Below are 16,892 nucleotides of genomic sequence, written 5' to 3' on the forward strand. Positions count from 1 at the left end.
TCAGCCTCCTCTGGAGGTCCCCAGCATCACAGATGCCAGTCTTCAGCCAATTTGATTCACTCCACATGATATCAAGTAATGGCTGAAGGCACAGGATATTGCAAAAGCTATGGGGCCTGACAAAAATCCGGCAATAGGACTGAAGACTTGTGCTGCATAACTTGCCACACCCCTAGCCAAGCTGTTCCAGTACAGCTACAACACTGACATCTACCCAACAATGTGGAAAATTGCCCAGGTGTGTTGCAGGACAAATCCAATCCGGCCAATTATCGCCCCATCATTCTACTCTCGATAATCAGTAAACGATGGAAGGGGTCATCAATGGTGCTATCAAGTGGCACTTGCTTAGCAAATAACCTGTTCACTGATGCTCAGTTTTGGCTTTGCCAGGGCCATTCAGCTGCTGACCTTATTACAGCCTGGTTCAAACATGGACAAAGCTGACCTCCACAGGTGAGGTGAGGGTAACTGCCCTTGACATCAAGGCAGCATTTGTCTAAATCTGGCATCAAGGAACCCTAGCAAGACTGGAGTCAGTGGGAATCGGGGGAAACCTACCTGTTGGGCTGGAATCATACCTAGCACAAAAGAAGATGGTTGGAGGCCGGTCATCTCAGCTCTGCAGAAACTCCTCAGGGTAGTGTCCTAGGCCCAACCGTCTTCAGCTGCTTCATCAGTGACCTTCCTTTCATCATAAGGTCAGAAGTGGGGATGTTTGCTGATTGCACAATGTTCACCATTCGCGGCAACTGGTAATGAAGTAGCCCATGTCCAAATACAACAAGACACGGACAGTATCCAGGCTTGGGCTGGCAAGTAACATTCATACCACACGAGTGATAGGCAATGACCATCTCCCTAAAGCCTGTTCATAACCTACAAGGCATTTAACCCACAAGGCATAAGTCAGGAGCGTGATGGAATACTCTCCACTTGCCTGGATGAGAGCAGCTCCAACAACACTCGAAGCTTGACACCAACCACAACAAAGCAGCCCGCTTGATTGGCACCCCATCCACAAGCATTCATTCCCTCCACCACCGACGCACAGTTTGTACCATCTACAAGGCGCACTGCAGGAACTCACCAAGCCTCTTTAGACAACACCTTCCAAACCGTGACCACTACCATCTAGAAGGACAAGGTAGCAGACACATTCATACCACACGAGTGATAGGCAATGACCATCTCCCTAAAGCCTGTTCATAACCTACAAGGCATTTAACCCACAAGGCATAAGTCAGGAGCGTGATGGAATACTCTCCACTTGCCTGGATGAGAGCAGCTCCAACAACACTCGAAGCTTGACACCAACCACCTGGTAGTGGAACGCCACCACCTGGAAGATCCTCTCCAAGCCACTCATCATCCTGACTTAGAAATATATTGCCATTCCTTCAATGTTGCTGGGTAGAAATCCTGGAACTCCCTCCCTAACAGCACTGTGGGTGTACCTACACCACATGGACTGCAGCAGTTCAGGAAGGCAGCTCATTATCACCTTCTCAAGGGCAGTAAGGGCTGGACAATAAATGCTGGCCTTGCTAATGGCGCCCACATTCCATGAAAGAATAATAAGCCTAATTTCACTTTCTAGTTCTTGGTCCATAGCCCTGTAGTTGACAGCACTTCAAGTGCTTTTTAAATACAGAGGGGGTCTGTGCCTCCTTCTGTCTTTCAGACAGTGAGTTACAGACTCTCCCACTCTCTGGATGAAAAAGTTCTCCTTAACTATCCTCTAATTCTTCCACCAATTGCTTTCAATCCATGCTCCCTGGCTATTGTCCTCTCTGCTAAGGGAAATAGGTGTTTTGTATCTGCTCTATCTTGTCTCTTCATAATTTAATGCATCTCAAATAAATCTCCCCTTCAGCCCAGCCTACGCTTTCTTTCCTCATAACTAAAATGTCATAGTCCTGGCAACATTCTTGTAAATTTCCTGTGTCCGCTATCTTGAGATCATATCCTTCCTTAATGTAACCAGAACCGTACGCAGTGCTCTAGCAGTGGCCTAACTAATGTTTTATCCTATGTTAGCTTAACCTCCCTGCTCTAATTCTATGCCTTGGCTAATAAAGGGCAGTGTCCCATCTGTCTTTTAACTACCTTATCTTACCTGCCTTGCTACCATCAATGATCATACACTCAATGTCCCTCTGTTCCTCTACACTTCTCAGTGTTTACCATTTATTGTGTATCCCTTCATCTTGTCTGCCCGCTCCAGATGCATAGCCTCACACTTCTCACGGTTTAATTTGATTTTGCTATTTTTCTGCCCACCCGACCAGTCAATTGATATCATCCTGTAGTCTACAGCTTCCTCCTTCACTATCAATCTCATTACCAAGTTTTGTATCTTCTGCAAACTTCTTAATCATGGCCCTTACATTTAAACTATATCCTTAATATGTACCATGACAAACACAGGACCCAATACCAGTCCTGCAAAACCCCACTGGAAGCAGTATTCCAGTCATAAAAACACCCATCAGCTTTCCCTTTGCCTCCTGTCAATTTTGGTTCCAACTTGCCGTTAGATTGCACCCCATGGACTTTTCCTTCTCTGACCAGTCTGCCATATGATACCTTCTCAAAAGCTTTCCTAAAATCCATATAGATTACATTAAATATGCTACCCTCAATGACCTTGCTTGTTACCTTTGTAAAAAAAATTCAATCAAGTTGGTCACACACAACCTTCCTGTAACAAATCCACATTGACTATATTCTTGATTAATCTGTACCTTTCTAAATTGCAATTAATACTGCCCCTCAGAACATTTTCCAATAATTTGCCTACCACTGAGGTTAGCTGACTGGCCTGCAATTAGTCAGTCAATTCCTTTCTCCCTTTTTAAATAACAATACAACATTAACAATCCTCCAATCTGTCATGCCTATAGCCATTGAGAATTGGAAAATGATGGTCAGATCCCCTTTTATTTCCTCTCTTCTTTCCTTAATAACCTCAGATACATTTCATCCTGCCTAAAGATTTATCTACTTCCAAAGAAGATAAAGCGAATTTTTCCCCTTTCGCTGTTTATCCAATCCAATACTTCACACTCCTCCTTAACCAGGTCTGCTTCATCTCCCTTTTTTTGTGAAGAAAGATGCAAAGTTTTCATCAAGAACCTTACCTACATCCTTTGCCTCCATGGACCGGTTATATTTTTCACCTCTAATAGGCCTCACATCCTTTAAAAAGTACCTGGATGAGCACTTGGCACGTCATAACATTCAAGGCTATGGGCCAAGTGCTGGTAAATGGGATTAGGGAGGTAGGTCAGGTGTTTCTCGTGTCGGTGCAGACTCGATGGGCCGAAGGGCCTCTTCTGCATTAGATTCTGTAATTCTGATTAAATATGTAAATTAGAAATAAAATGAAGGAAAATTGCCATCACACTGCGAATTGATCTGCCAATGTGGTATGCAAGTTAACATTGAGGGTATGCAAACAAACTTCTGTATTCTTATTACTCTGCATCATTGGAATGGTGAGATTGGAGTAATTGGGAATTGATATAATTTCGCCATAGAAGGAGGGCAATTGAGTGAGTCTTCCCATTAGTTAACCAACTTAAGTGAGAGAGAAAGCAATAGAAAAGATTTTATAAATAAACATGATTTTTCTTTTAATTTCTAGGAAAAAAGAGCTTCTGCAAGGCGTATATGGAATGGGATTTAACAGACCTTCAAAGATCCAGGAGACAGCCTTACCCATGATGCTTGCGGAACCGTATGTTTATTACACTTAATATATATTGGCCAGATATGCAGTTTGTCATGTGGAAATATTGCTGTATATTTTTCTTGATGTATGTCTTCACAACGTGATGTTTCATATTTGAATTGTCTTTCCAGCCCTCAGAATTTGATTGCACAGTCTCAGTCAGGTACTGGTAAGACAGCTGCCTTTGTTTTGGCTATGCTCAGCCGTGTAGATCTCTCCCAAAGACACCCACAGGTAAAGTGGTACAATTTGCAAAATAATCCATTCATAAACTGTAGAATTGTGTGAACGTTTTTTATTTATGCTTTTGAAATAACAGCAATTATAAATACAATGATCTGGTTTATAAAGGGGTGTACAAAGGACCTGGGTGCCCTTGTCCATAACTGTTTGAAAGCTAACATGCAGGTGCAGCAGGCAATTAGAAAAAAATGGAATGGTAGCCTTTATCACAAGAGGATTTGAGTACTGGAGTGGTGAAGTCTTGTTTCAATTGTATAGAAGCTTGGTTAGACCGCATCTGGAGTACTGTGTGCAGTTTTGGTCCCCTCAGGATATTATTGCCATAAAGGGAGTGCAATGAAGGTTCACCAGCTTTGTTCCATGGTGTCCTATGAAGAGAAATTGAGGAAACTGGGCCTGTGTTTTCTAGAGTTTCGAAAAATGAGAGGTGATCTCATTGAAACCTACAAAATCCTTAAAGGAATAGACAATGTAGATGCAGGTAAGATGTTTCCCCTGGTTGGGGAGTCTAGAATCAGGGGACACTATTTCAAAATAAGGGGGAAGCCACTTAGGACCAAGATGAGAAACTTCTTTACTCAGAGGGTTGTGAATCTTTGGAATTCTCTACCCCAAAGGGCCGTGGAAGCTCAGTTATTGAGTATATTTAAGGTTGAGATTGATAGATTTCTGATTAACAATAACGTAAAGGGTTATGGGGATAGTGTGGGTAAAAGGCATTGAAGTGTTTGATCAGCCACAGTCATATTGAATGGCGGAGCAGGCTCAATGGGCTGAATGGCCTTCTCCTGTTTCTATGTTCCTATAAAGTGAAACAGCTTTTTAAATGCACTTGAGTGCAGTTTTTCAAGGTTGTTAGCTGTTCTGTCTCATCGCTGATTACCCAATTTTCACACCTATTAAAGTAGGTTTCCTAAATATCAGTGTTAACCAGTTTTGATCTTCAAATTTCAATATTGTTTTGATGCTTTAGCGGCTGACAGAGTAATTTATGGCAATTTTACTAACTGCTCATCTGGCAGATTTGTTTCGCAGCTAGACACAACTGCAGTGTAATACCCCTATACCAAGGGTGCAACTTAGTGCACTTCCAGGGGGCGAGTTTGGTGGTGGGAGGCATCTCACCGCCTTTCTGCCTCTGCCCTGATTAAGCCTAAAGCAGGAAGGCTCTTGGACGGCTTCCTGCCCCACCACCCATTGAGGCCCTTAAGTGAGGGGGGCCCTGCTGAGAACCAACCTTTGCCCTTGTTGCTGACCTGCCATCCTGCCATCACTCATCAGTGGCCTGAGTATCTTGGCGATCCTGGGCCTTGGGTGGGTGCATTGTCGGCAGCTGCCACCACTACCCCAGTAATGCTGCTGGACAGCGCGTAGCTGCCAGGCTCTGATTGGCCGGCAGCTGTCGAAGGGCAGCTTCCTTGATCCCGGAAAGGCCTGCTACTGCCCAGCTAAGTGCCTGATTGGCACTTAATTTGGTGGGCCTTCCTGAAAGGTGGTGACACAGGGTCTCCCCAGCCAGCAGGCGAGACCCTCATCGCCTTCATCAAATACCACACAACGGATGGTGATTACATGTAAACAGGAACTGGCATATCTAGTTGACCTGTAAGAATTACCAGTTTAAATACGGCCCCACAAGTGTGCTGAAATGGAGATTGATAATAGAAATTGATCTTAATGTGAAAAGCTTTATGCTTAAAAGTAGGACTTTTCAACTTTAAATTTATGGAAATTTTGCAATTTGAAATGAGACCGAATAACCTACTTAGAAATGCAAGGCCACCTTCCAAGGTGTAGGTGGAAGAACAAACGAACCAGAGACCCATCAAAACTCGTCACTGTTTAAGAAAGGGACATTAAAATGCAAAGTGTTGAATGTTGAAACTATGGCTGCCACAGACAGACTCACCCAAAACCCCTTGAACTAACATAATGGGGGAAATATAACAGGCCAGTTAACAGACACTCCTGAAAGATTGCAAGTGACACAGTGCGTGTCAAGAAAGTTTTCAGCAGAGGAATTCGGCTGAACAGCTGCACTGTCTCCCTCTCTTTCTTTTGGAAAAAGTTCATGTCACCTGTTCAAGAAGTCAATTATCAGGAACCTACTAGTGAACCAAGATCTCATAATAATTGCAGCATCTATATCTGACAGCATCCACAAAACCAGCTAACCTAAATCGGCCACACTGTTTAACAATCTACGCCTTGAGGGCAAGCACAGGACGTTTAACCATATATTCTTTTACTGTTTTTTTTAATTGGTCTCCAACTTCCCTTCTGATAGCTGTATGTGTGAGACATCGCATTTTTTTTTTCTCTAGTTTAGTGGTTAATAAATTTGCTCATTCTTTAACTGGAGAAAACCTTGTTTCATTGGCTCATTTTTGCTCACAGCTTAAATAGTCAAATACATTCTGATTTGGAAAAGGCATATCCTTGTGAAAAAGAAACAAATCTTTGTTGTGACCAATCGCGAGGTTGAATAGAGGGGAGCCATTTCACCCCTTCTCACCTGGTAAAATTGTACAAAAGCAAAATACTGAGGATGCTGGAAATCTAGAACAAAAACAAAAATACCTGGAAAATCTCAGTGGGTCTGACAGCATCTGCGGAGAGGGATACAGTTGACATTTCGAATCCATGTGACCCTTCATCAGAACTAAGACATAGAAATGAGATGAATTATAAGCTGGTAGAGGGGGGTGGGTGGGACAGGTAGAGCTCGATAGGGGGCCAGTGATAGGTGGAGGCCAAGAAGAGACTGCCAAAGATGTCTCAGACAAAAGGACAAAGGAGTGTTGACGGTGGTGATATTATTTAAAGGATGTGCTAATGGGGACATTAAGTTGAAAGCAGGATGAGCAAGTGGGAGATGGCCCTAGTGCGGGTGGGGGGAAGGGATTGAAATGGGCTAAAAGGTGGAGATGAAACAATAGATCAAAATAAATTTAAAAATAGGAGGGAAAAGAAAAATATATTTGTAAAAAAAAATTAAAAATTATTGGAAAAGGGATCGGCGAGGGGGTGGGGATGGAGGAGAGAGTTCATGATCTGAAATTGTTGAACTCAATATTAAGGCCGGAAGGCTGTAAAGTGCCTAATCGGAAGATGAGGTGCTGTTCCTCCAGTTTGCGTTGAGCTTCACTGGAACATTGCAGCAGGCCAAGGATAGACATGTGGGCATGAGAGCAGGGTGGTGTGTTGAAATGGTAAGCGACAGGAAGGTCTGGGTCATGCTTGCGGACAGTCCAAAGGTGTTCTGCAAAGCAGTCACCCAGTCTGCGTTTGGTCTCTCCAATGTAGAGGAAACTGCATTGGGAGCAATGAATGCAGTAGACTAAATTGAGGGAAGTGCAAGTGAAGTGCTTCATTTGAAAGGAATGTTTGAGCCTTTGGACGGTGAGGAGGGGGGAAGTAAAGGGACAGGTGTTGAACCTTCTGCGGTTGCATGGGAAGGTGCCGTGGGAGGGGGTTGAGGAGTAGGGGGTGATGGAGGAGTGGACCAGGGTAACCCGGAGGGAACGATCCCTGTGGAAAGCTGAAGGGAAGATGTGTTTGGTGGTGGCATCATGCTGGATTGGCAGAAATGGCAGCGAATGATCCTTTGAATGCGAAGGCTGGTGGGGTGACAAGGGGGACACTATCATGGTTCTGGGAGGGAGACGAAGTTGTGAGGTGTAAAGTTGTATACTTCAGTAGGAGGAAGTACTGGCCAGTTCCATTATTGTGTACCAGTGGAGTTACCCCTCAGATGAGAGGTACGTCACTGTTGCTGAAATGGGCCTCTTGGCATCAATCAATAAATTGTTGCTTCCAGTTTGAGCCCAGAGCTGGATATACAGTTTGTAACTAAGCATGTTGCTATCCAAATGTTATTTCTGATTTACCCTGTTATAATTCCTAATGAATTGTTGTCCTTTTTCCTCCCCAGTGTTTATGCCTTTCTCCAACTTATGAACTGGCTTTACAGACTGGACAGGTTATTGAACAAATGGGAAAATGCTGCCCTGATATCAAGCTAGCATATGCAGTGCGAGGCAACAGACGTGAGTAATATTGTAACATTGATGCCTGCCTACAATTTTAATGAGAATATGTATGCAGCCTAGAGAACATATTGATAACATTCCTATCATTCATCAAGTCTCAAGAAAGATCTCATAGAATCATAGTTATTATAAACATGCTAGCTATCTGCAGAGCAATCCAGTCAGTGCCATTCCTCCTCCCTATCCCATTGGCCCTGTAAATTTCTCTCCCTTAAGTGCCCATTTAATCTCTGGGATGTTGTGGTAAAACTGAAAGGTAAAAAATACTAGAAGTTCTAATTATAGAGATTATTACTTTACTGTTAAAGCAGATGTATATACAAAATGTTCCCCACTGGGTGTTCTGAAAGAGTTGTTGTTCATTCCTTTACATATTTAACCATTTCATATTTTAACCTTCGCTGAAAATATTCAAGAAAGTATGGCTTGCAAAGGCAATTATCCAGTCAGAAGGGATTTGATAAGGTGTTAAATTACTAGAGCAAAACTTGTTTGGGTTATTCTAAGTATGGGTGAAATAATCTTGTAGCTTTTATAATTATTTTTAATTAAAGATACATTTATATATTACAAATATGTCAGTACATGTATATGAGACAGTTATAAACCTGCATGTTATGACAGGGCAGATGATGTGCGCCAGGAGGACCAATCCCACAAAGGAAACTTGGTCGCATTATCACAACGGTTTTGCAATTTCTATTTATTATGAGAAGATGTGTGCATTGAATTCAGAAGTAATGAGTCCATCAAGACCTTTTGAGATTTTTCAAAAAATGTCTTAAAATATTTATTAACAAACCATTTCAGGCACATACATATGATACAATTGCTTGCTACTGTAACAAATCCTAAAATTCCTAATTAACCCGATTCCTAGTTACACACCCCCTTAACCCGATTCCCAGTTACACACCCGATTAACCCGATTAACACACCTAATTAACCCGATTCCCAGTTACACACCCCCTTAACCCGATTCCCAGTTACACACCCGATTAACCCGATTAACACACCTAATTAACCCGATTCCCAGTTACACACCCCCTTAACCCGATTCCCAGTTACACACCCGATTAACCCGATTAACACACCTAATTAACCCGATTCCCAGTTACACACCCCCTTAACCCGATTCCCAGTTACACACCCGATTAACCCGATTAACACACCTAATTAACCCGATTCCCAGTTACACACCCCCTTAAGGCAACAGTCCAAAATAGATTTTAGATTTAAAACCGAACCAGCAAATTAACACAATACCCACTTGACAAGGAATTCCAAGTGGCTTTTCTCCAGCTTCAGTTCCTTTATGTAGCAAACTTGTGCACAAATGATTGCAGGCTTCTAGAAGGCTGTTTCTCACACTACTGTTAGATCTTACATGGCATTACATTCTCCTTGATATATGTTTCTCTCTTTTTAATATGTAAAGTGTCTTGTTCCATATGTCTTTGAAACTGTATCTTCCTCATAATATGAAAATTTTCATGTTCTCAATATTGTCAGTAACCTTTGGGAAAAATAAACACTCCTTAAACAAAAGCAGAAAATGCTGGAAAAACTCAGCAAGTCTGACAGCATCTGTGGAGAGAGAAACAGAGTTAACGTTTCTAGTCCGAATGACTCTTCTTCAGAGAAGTGGAAATGTGATGAAATTTATACTGTTTAAGGGGGTGGAGCAGGTGAAGCTGAATGAGGGCAAAGGAGAGATTGACAAAGATGTCCTGAATAAAAGGACAAAGGGAGTGTCAATGGAGAGGTAAGGGCTAAAAAAGGTGATGATAGTGGCTTAAAGGTAAGAAAAGCAGAATGTGAAAGCAGAACAAGATGAGCACTCTGAAAGAACAACATGGAACAAGTAACAGATGGCCCTTTTGTGGATAGGGTGGAGGGCAGAGAAAGGATAGAAAGTGGGATAAAAAGGGGGTATAATAAAGGGAATAAAATAATTTTTAAAAATGAGTGAATGAATAAAACATGGACAAAAGAGCTGAACTCTGGAGGTGAGGTGAGTGTGACTGCCCTTGACATCAAGGCAGCATTTGACCGAGTGTGGCATCATGGAGCCCTGGCAAAACTGGAGTCAATGGGAATCGGGGGAAAGCTCTCTGCTGGTTGGAGTCATACCTAGCACAAAGGAAGATGGTTGTGGTTGTTGGAGTTCGGTCATCTCAACTGCAGGAGTTCCTCAGGGTAGTGTCCTCGGCCCAACCATCTTCAGCTGCTTCAGCAATGACCTTTCTTCTATCATAAGGTCAGAAGTGGGGATGTTCGCTGATGATTGCACAATGTTCAGCACCATCCCTGCCTCCTCAGATACTGAAGTATTCAATGTCCAAATGCAGCAAGACCTGGACAAATCCAGGCTTGGTTGACAAGTGGCAAGTAACATTTGCACTACACAAGTGTCAGGCAATGACCATCTCCAACAAGAGAGAATCTAACCATCACCCCTTGATGGTCAACGGCATTACCATCACTGAATCCCAACTATCAACATCCTGGGGATTGCCATTGACCAGAAACTGAACTGGACTAAGCCATATAAATACTGTGGCTACAAGAGCAGGTCAGAGGCTAGGAATCATACGACAAATAACTCACTTCCTGACTCCCCAAAGCCTGTCCACCATCTATAAGGCACAAGTCAGGAGTGTGGTGGAATACTCCCCTCTTGCCTGGATGAGTGCAGCTTCCACAACACTCAAGAAGCTTGACACCATCCAGGACAAAGCAGCCCGCTTGATTGGCACCTAATCCACAAACATTCACTCCCTCCATCATCGACACACAGTAGCAGCAGTGTGTACCATCTACAAGATGCACTGCAGGAATTCACCAAGGCTTCTTCGACAGTACCTTTCAAACTCACGGCGACTCCCATCTAGAAGGACAATAGCATAGATAGATGGGAACACCAACACCACCTGGAAGTTCCCCCAATTCACTCACCATTGGAAATATATCTCCGTCCCTTCACTGTCACTGGTCAAAATCGTGGAACTCCCTTCCTAACAGCACTGTGGATATGCCTACACCACATGGACTGCAGTGGTTCAAGAAGGCAGCTCACCACCAATTTCTCAGGGACAACTACGGATGGACAATAAATGCTGGCCCAGCCAGCGAAGCCCATATTCCATGAATGAATTTTTAAAAAAAGAAAATAAATAAAAAATAAGTAGATAAAAAATAATGTTTTAAATTGAAAAAGGGGCGAAGATAGAGGAGAGAGTTCATGGTCTGAAGTTGTTAAACTCAACGTTAAGCCTGGAAGGCTGTAAAGTGCCTAATCGAAAGATGAGGTGCTGTCCCTCCAGTTTGTGTTGCGCTTCACTGGAACAAGGCAGCAAGCCAAGGATGGACTTGTGGTGGTGTGTTGAAATGGCAAGGAACAGGAAGGTCTGGGTCATGCTTGCAGACAGACCGAAGGTGTTCTGCAAAGCGATCACCCAGCCTGCGTTTGGTCTCCCCAGTGTAGTAGAGACCGCATTAGGAGCAACGAATGCAGTAGGCTAAATTGAAGAGGTGTAAGTGAAATGCTGCTTCACCTGAAAGGAATGTTTGGGCCCTTGGAAGGTGAGGTGTGAGGAGGTAAATGGGCAGGTGTTGTGTCCCAGAGGGAACAGTTAAGGAAGAAGGAAGACATATCAGAAGCGCCATTTTGGAAAGTGGCATCATCGGAACAGATGCGACGAAGGTGAAGGAACTGAGAGAATGGGATGGAGTCCTTACAGGAAGCGGGGTGTGAGGAGATGTAGCTGTGGGAGTCAATGGGCTTATAATGAATATTGGCGGACAGTCTATCACCAGAAATGGAGACAGAGGTCAAGGAAGGGAAGGGAAGTGTCAGAGATGGACCATATGAAGGTGTTAGAAGGGTGGAAACTGAAAGCAAAATTGATAAATTTTTCCAGGTCCAAACGGGAGCATGAAACGGCACCAAAACCATAATCGATGTACCAGAGAAAAGAGTTGTGGGAGGGGGCCTAAGTAGGACTGGAACAAGGAATGTTCCACATGCCCCATAAAGAGACAGGCATAACTGGGGCCCATGCGGGTACCCATAGCCACAGCTTTTATTTGGAGGAAGTGAGACAAGTTGAAGGAAAATTTGTTCAGTGAGAACAAGTTCAGCCAGATGGAGGAGAGTAGCGGTGGATGAGGATTGTTCAGGCCTCTGTTCGAGGAAGAAGCGGAGAGCCCTCAGACAATCCCGGTGGGGGATGGAGGTGTGGAGAAATTGGACGTCCATGCTGAAGAGCAGGCAGTTAGGACCAGGGAACTGGAAATTGTTGATATGACATAGGGCATCAGAGGAATCGTGAATATAGGTGGGTAGAGACTGGACAAGGAGAGAGAGCGGAGTCAAGATAGGAATAAATGAGTTCCGTGGGGCAGGAACAGGCTGACACGATCAGCCTACCGGGACAGTCCTGTTTGTGTATTTTGGGAAGGAGGTAGAAGCGGGCTGCCTGGGGTTGGGAGACTGAGGTTGGAAGCTGGGGAGGGAAGATCTCCAGAGGAGATGAGGCTAGTGACGGTTCTGGAAGCAATGGCTTGATGTTTGGTGGTGGGGTCATGGTCCAGGGGGAGGTAGGAGGAAGTCTGAGAATTGGCACTCAGCCTTTGTGAGATGGAGGTCTGCATGCCACTCCTTAGCCTTGCTTATCTGGCTAGTTGTAAACGGATGAAGATCCCTTTGAAATCCAAACAATCCCTTCATTATCTAAAAATGCAACTTCCCTTCATGCCTTCCATGCTAAACTAGCATCCATGTTTACTCAGCATGTCAAGCACATTTCTTCAAGCTTCATTTGATGATTTCAAGCCCGCAGTTAACTTGACTCCAAATGTAATTAAATCTGTGTGACAGTTCCAACTGTAATCACACTCATAAAGCTACTTCACAATAAATCCCCAGAAAAATATTATGAAAGTTATTATACTTTGGTCACGGTGCGACAACCTTTTTTTAGTAAGCGAAGAAAAGCTTGTTACTTCAGTTTGGATGTTTATGAGCTGGAACTAATCCTGGTGAGGGCTTTATAATTTGAAAATTCCTTGACCAAGCAAATAATCCCTGAATGACTTTAATTTGTGCTTATTTAAAGGGACACACAAGACTTAGGGAGCTTTGGGGCCTAGACAGCTGCAGCTACCAGTGATGAGGTGAAGCACATCGATCGTGCTGAAGAGATCTTAGAAGCTTGTATGACTGGAATTAGTTATAGGGATAGAGAGAGGCATGGCCATGGAGGTATTTGAACACAAGAATGAGAATTTTAAAATTCACATGTTGCTGGACTAGGAAGCACCAATCAAGTTTTGTTTGGGTAATTTATGACCTTTTCTAATCCTTTCTGATTGGATAATTGCCTTATCACCAGTTCCAGCCATTATTTTCTTGAATATTTTCAGCAACGAGCAAGGGGTAATGGGAAAACAAACAATATAGGTGTTTGCAAAAATAATAGAGGTACCATTGGGTGTTTTCTGTAGGCCACCAACTCCCAGTGGGAAAGGTACAGAGGGGAAAAATTTGCACGAAAATTTCAGAGGGGCGCAGGAGCAATGGTGTAAAGATAGATAATGGGGGACAATTATTCTTATATGGACTGGAATAGTAATAGTGTGAAGGCAGAGAGAGAAGAGTTTCCGAAGTGTGTCCAGAGAACTTCCTTCGTTCCAGTTTCAGCCCAACTTGGGAGGAGGCATGTTGGTTCTGGGAATTGGGTGGGTCTAGTGGATCAATTGTCAGTTGGGGAACATTGAGGAAACAGTGACCATAATTTCATAAGGTTTTGGTTAGCTATAGGAAAGGTCAAGAATCAATCTGGAATAAAAATTAATTGGAGTAAGGCCAATTTCAGTAGGTGGGGAATGGATCTGTCCACAGGTAAATTGGAATCAAAGATTGGTATACAAAACTGTAATCGAGTAGGCTGCCTTTAAAGAGCAGACAGTTCAGGTACAGTCAAGGTACGTTCCCACAATGGAAAAAGGTAAGGCAAAAAAATCCAGAGCTCCCTGGATGATGAGCTAGATAGAGGTCAAGATGAAGAAGAAAAGGGGTGTTAGGTTGATAATACAATTGAGAACCAAGCCGAATATAGGAAATTTAGTGTGAAAGCGTATAAGGAAATAAGAGGGGCAAAGAGAGAGTATGAGAGGAGACTGGCAGCTAACATGAAAGGGAATCCAAAACATTTTATTTACGTACAAATAGTGAAAGTGTAGTAAGAGGAGGGTGTGGGGCTGGTTAAGGATCAAAAAAAGACCTACACGTGGAAGCAGAGAGCCTGATTGAGGTACTAAATGAGCATTTTGCATCTGTGTCCTTACTAAGGAAGACCATGCAACCAAAAGCATAGTGAATGAGGCAATAGATGAAATAACAGATGGGTATGTAAATGGATAAAGTGGAACTACTGGAAAATCTGGTTGTACTTCGTTAATAAGTTACTAAGACTGATTGAGTTGCTGAAGGAACTAAAGGTGGACATTGTAGAGGTGCTGGCCACAATCTTCCTTAAATACTGAATGGTACCAGAGGACTGGAGAATTGAAAATCTTACATCACTGTTCAAAAAAAGAATAACTCCAAGCTAGTCAGTTTACCCTCGGTGACGGGAAAGCTTTTATAAATAATGATGATACACAACAAAATTAATAACCATTTGAAAAAGGTTTAGTGTGGTTTAATTAGGGAATGGTAGTATAGATTTGTTAGAGGCAAATTATGTTTAACCAACTTCATTGAGTATTGGTTGATGAGGGTAATGTGGTTTAAGTTTGATAAAATTGTAACTAGAGTGAGCTGTGAGAAGTGTAGTGATGAACTTCGAGAGCAGAGGCAGGCTGGTGGAATGATGAGATATGTGGTGAATGTAATTAGGGAAGTTATAAATGATGCGTTTTGGTGGAAAGAGCAAAGAGAGGCAATATAAAATAAAGGACACAGTTCTAAAGGAGGTGAAGGAACAGAGAGACCTGGGGGTATATGTGCACAAATGGTTGAAGTTGGCAGGGCAGGTTGAAATAGTGGTTAATAAGGCATCGGGATCCTGAGCTTTATGAATTAAGGTATAGAGTATAAAAACAAGGAAGTTGAGGTTTTATAAAACACTGGTTTGGCTTCAGTTGAAGTAGTGTGTCCAATTTTAGACGCCAGACTTTAGGAAGGATGTGACGGTTTTGGAGAGTGTGCAGGAAAGTTTTATGAGAATGGCAATAGGGATGAGAGACTTCAGTTACAAGGATGATTGGTGGAGTTGGGGTGGCCCTCTTTAAAGAAGGGGAGATTTGGTAGAGGTTTTTTCACAATCATAAGGGGTCTAGACAAAGTAAATAAAAACAGTTCCCATTAGCAGGAATGTTGAGAATCAGAGGGCAGGAATTTAGAGAGATTGGCAAAAGGTCTAAAGGCAGCACAAGGAAAACATTTTTTATACAGCAAGTGGTCGTGACCTGGAGCACACTGCCTGAAAGGCTGGTAGAGGCAAACTCAGTCATAGCTTTCAAAAGGGAATGGGATAAACACCTGGAGGGAAAGATTTGCAGGACCAGAGAATGGGTCAAGCTAAATTGTTCTTGCAGAGACCTGTATGGATTCAGTGGGCTGAATCATCACCTTCTGTGCTGTAACCATTCCATGATTCTAAGTTGGGATAAAGAAAACTTATATTTATGTAGCACCTTTCAAAGCCACCTGATGTCTCAAAGTGCTTTTCTGCTAATGAAGTATTTTTTCTTTGAAGCATATTCACTGTTATAATGTAGGAAAAATGGCAGCCAGTTTGCACACAGCAAGCTTCCACAAATTGCAATCTGATAATGACATAATTTTTTTAATGGTAATTGAGGGATGAATATTGTCCAGGACACTAGAAAGAACTCTCTGGCTTTCTTTGAGATGCTGCCACAGGATCTTTTATGTCCACCTGAGGAGGCAGGTGCTTAACACCCTGTCCAAAAGACAACACCTCCGACTGACAGCCTTGTCAGCCTTAATATTTGTGCCAAGTCCTGGGATTTGAACACACAACCATTTGGTACAGAGGCAAGAGTGCTAGTGACTGAGCGCTGGCTGATGCGACACAAGATACGGTCATGGAGTTTTGAATGAGCTCAAGTTTAATATCTCAGAAGTCAAATTCTGTAGCGAGTAACCCACTACCTGACTCCTCGAAACCTGTCTACCATCTACAAGGCACAACTCAGGACTATGAACAACAAATGCTGGCCTTGCCAGCGAGGCTCACATCCCATGAAAAAATATCTGAAATGTTTTGCTTAATGTAGTTCTTGTCAGTATTAAATCTGCCAAAGACAATACTGGATATAAGCATCTTACGCACCAGTGAATGAAGCACTGAAATGTATCCATTTGCAATCAGAATCTGGTTGTTAGCCAGTGTACTGTTAGAATCATATCTCTCAGACTGAATTTTTCTTTTACAAAATGGAAGGAAGTGTCATTCTCTGGACATTTGGATGCTAAACTGGGATTTTTTTTTAAAGAATGCCATAATTTCACCTTGGAACTGTCAGCAAACAGGCCTCTTCCAAGAAATCATCTGACCTTTATGGTACTTGAGGAAGATCTGATTGTTTTGAACTGCAATCACTTTAATTAATGGGGAATTAAAAGGGAAGATTGGTAACTTGCTGGAAATCACATGGGAGAGAGAGAAAAAGAACTTAAGTTGTGAACCTGCTGGTTTTGAAGGCAGTCTTGTTGGGGAACAAGCTGAAAAAGGAAGGCTACCCTAACTGCTTCTCTCTCTCTACCTTACCTAAAATTGTGTGTAGCTATCAACTTATAGCCAGAGAGCCCACAACTGAGTATAACT

General features: G+C 42.8%; 1 protein-coding gene across 1 annotated transcript in view; it reads left to right on the top strand.

Annotated features, from left to right (window-relative positions):
* LOC121288016 (ATP-dependent RNA helicase DDX19A-like) overlaps positions 1 to 16,892 on the top strand; it is a 79,177-nt gene that overhangs the window by 30,036 nt on the left and 32,249 nt on the right. Inside the window, exons 5-7 of the mRNA XM_041206230.1 lie at positions 3,650 to 3,742; positions 3,868 to 3,970; positions 7,914 to 8,028. Coding sequence (XP_041062164.1) covers positions 3,650 to 3,742; positions 3,868 to 3,970; positions 7,914 to 8,028 — 311 coding nt within the window. The remainder of the gene's footprint in view (positions 1 to 3,649; positions 3,743 to 3,867; positions 3,971 to 7,913; positions 8,029 to 16,892) is intronic.

The sequence above is a fragment of the Carcharodon carcharias genome, chromosome 15 (assembly GCF_017639515.1).
Source record: "Carcharodon carcharias isolate sCarCar2 chromosome 15, sCarCar2.pri, whole genome shotgun sequence".
NCBI lineage: Eukaryota > Metazoa > Chordata > Chondrichthyes > Lamniformes > Lamnidae > Carcharodon > Carcharodon carcharias.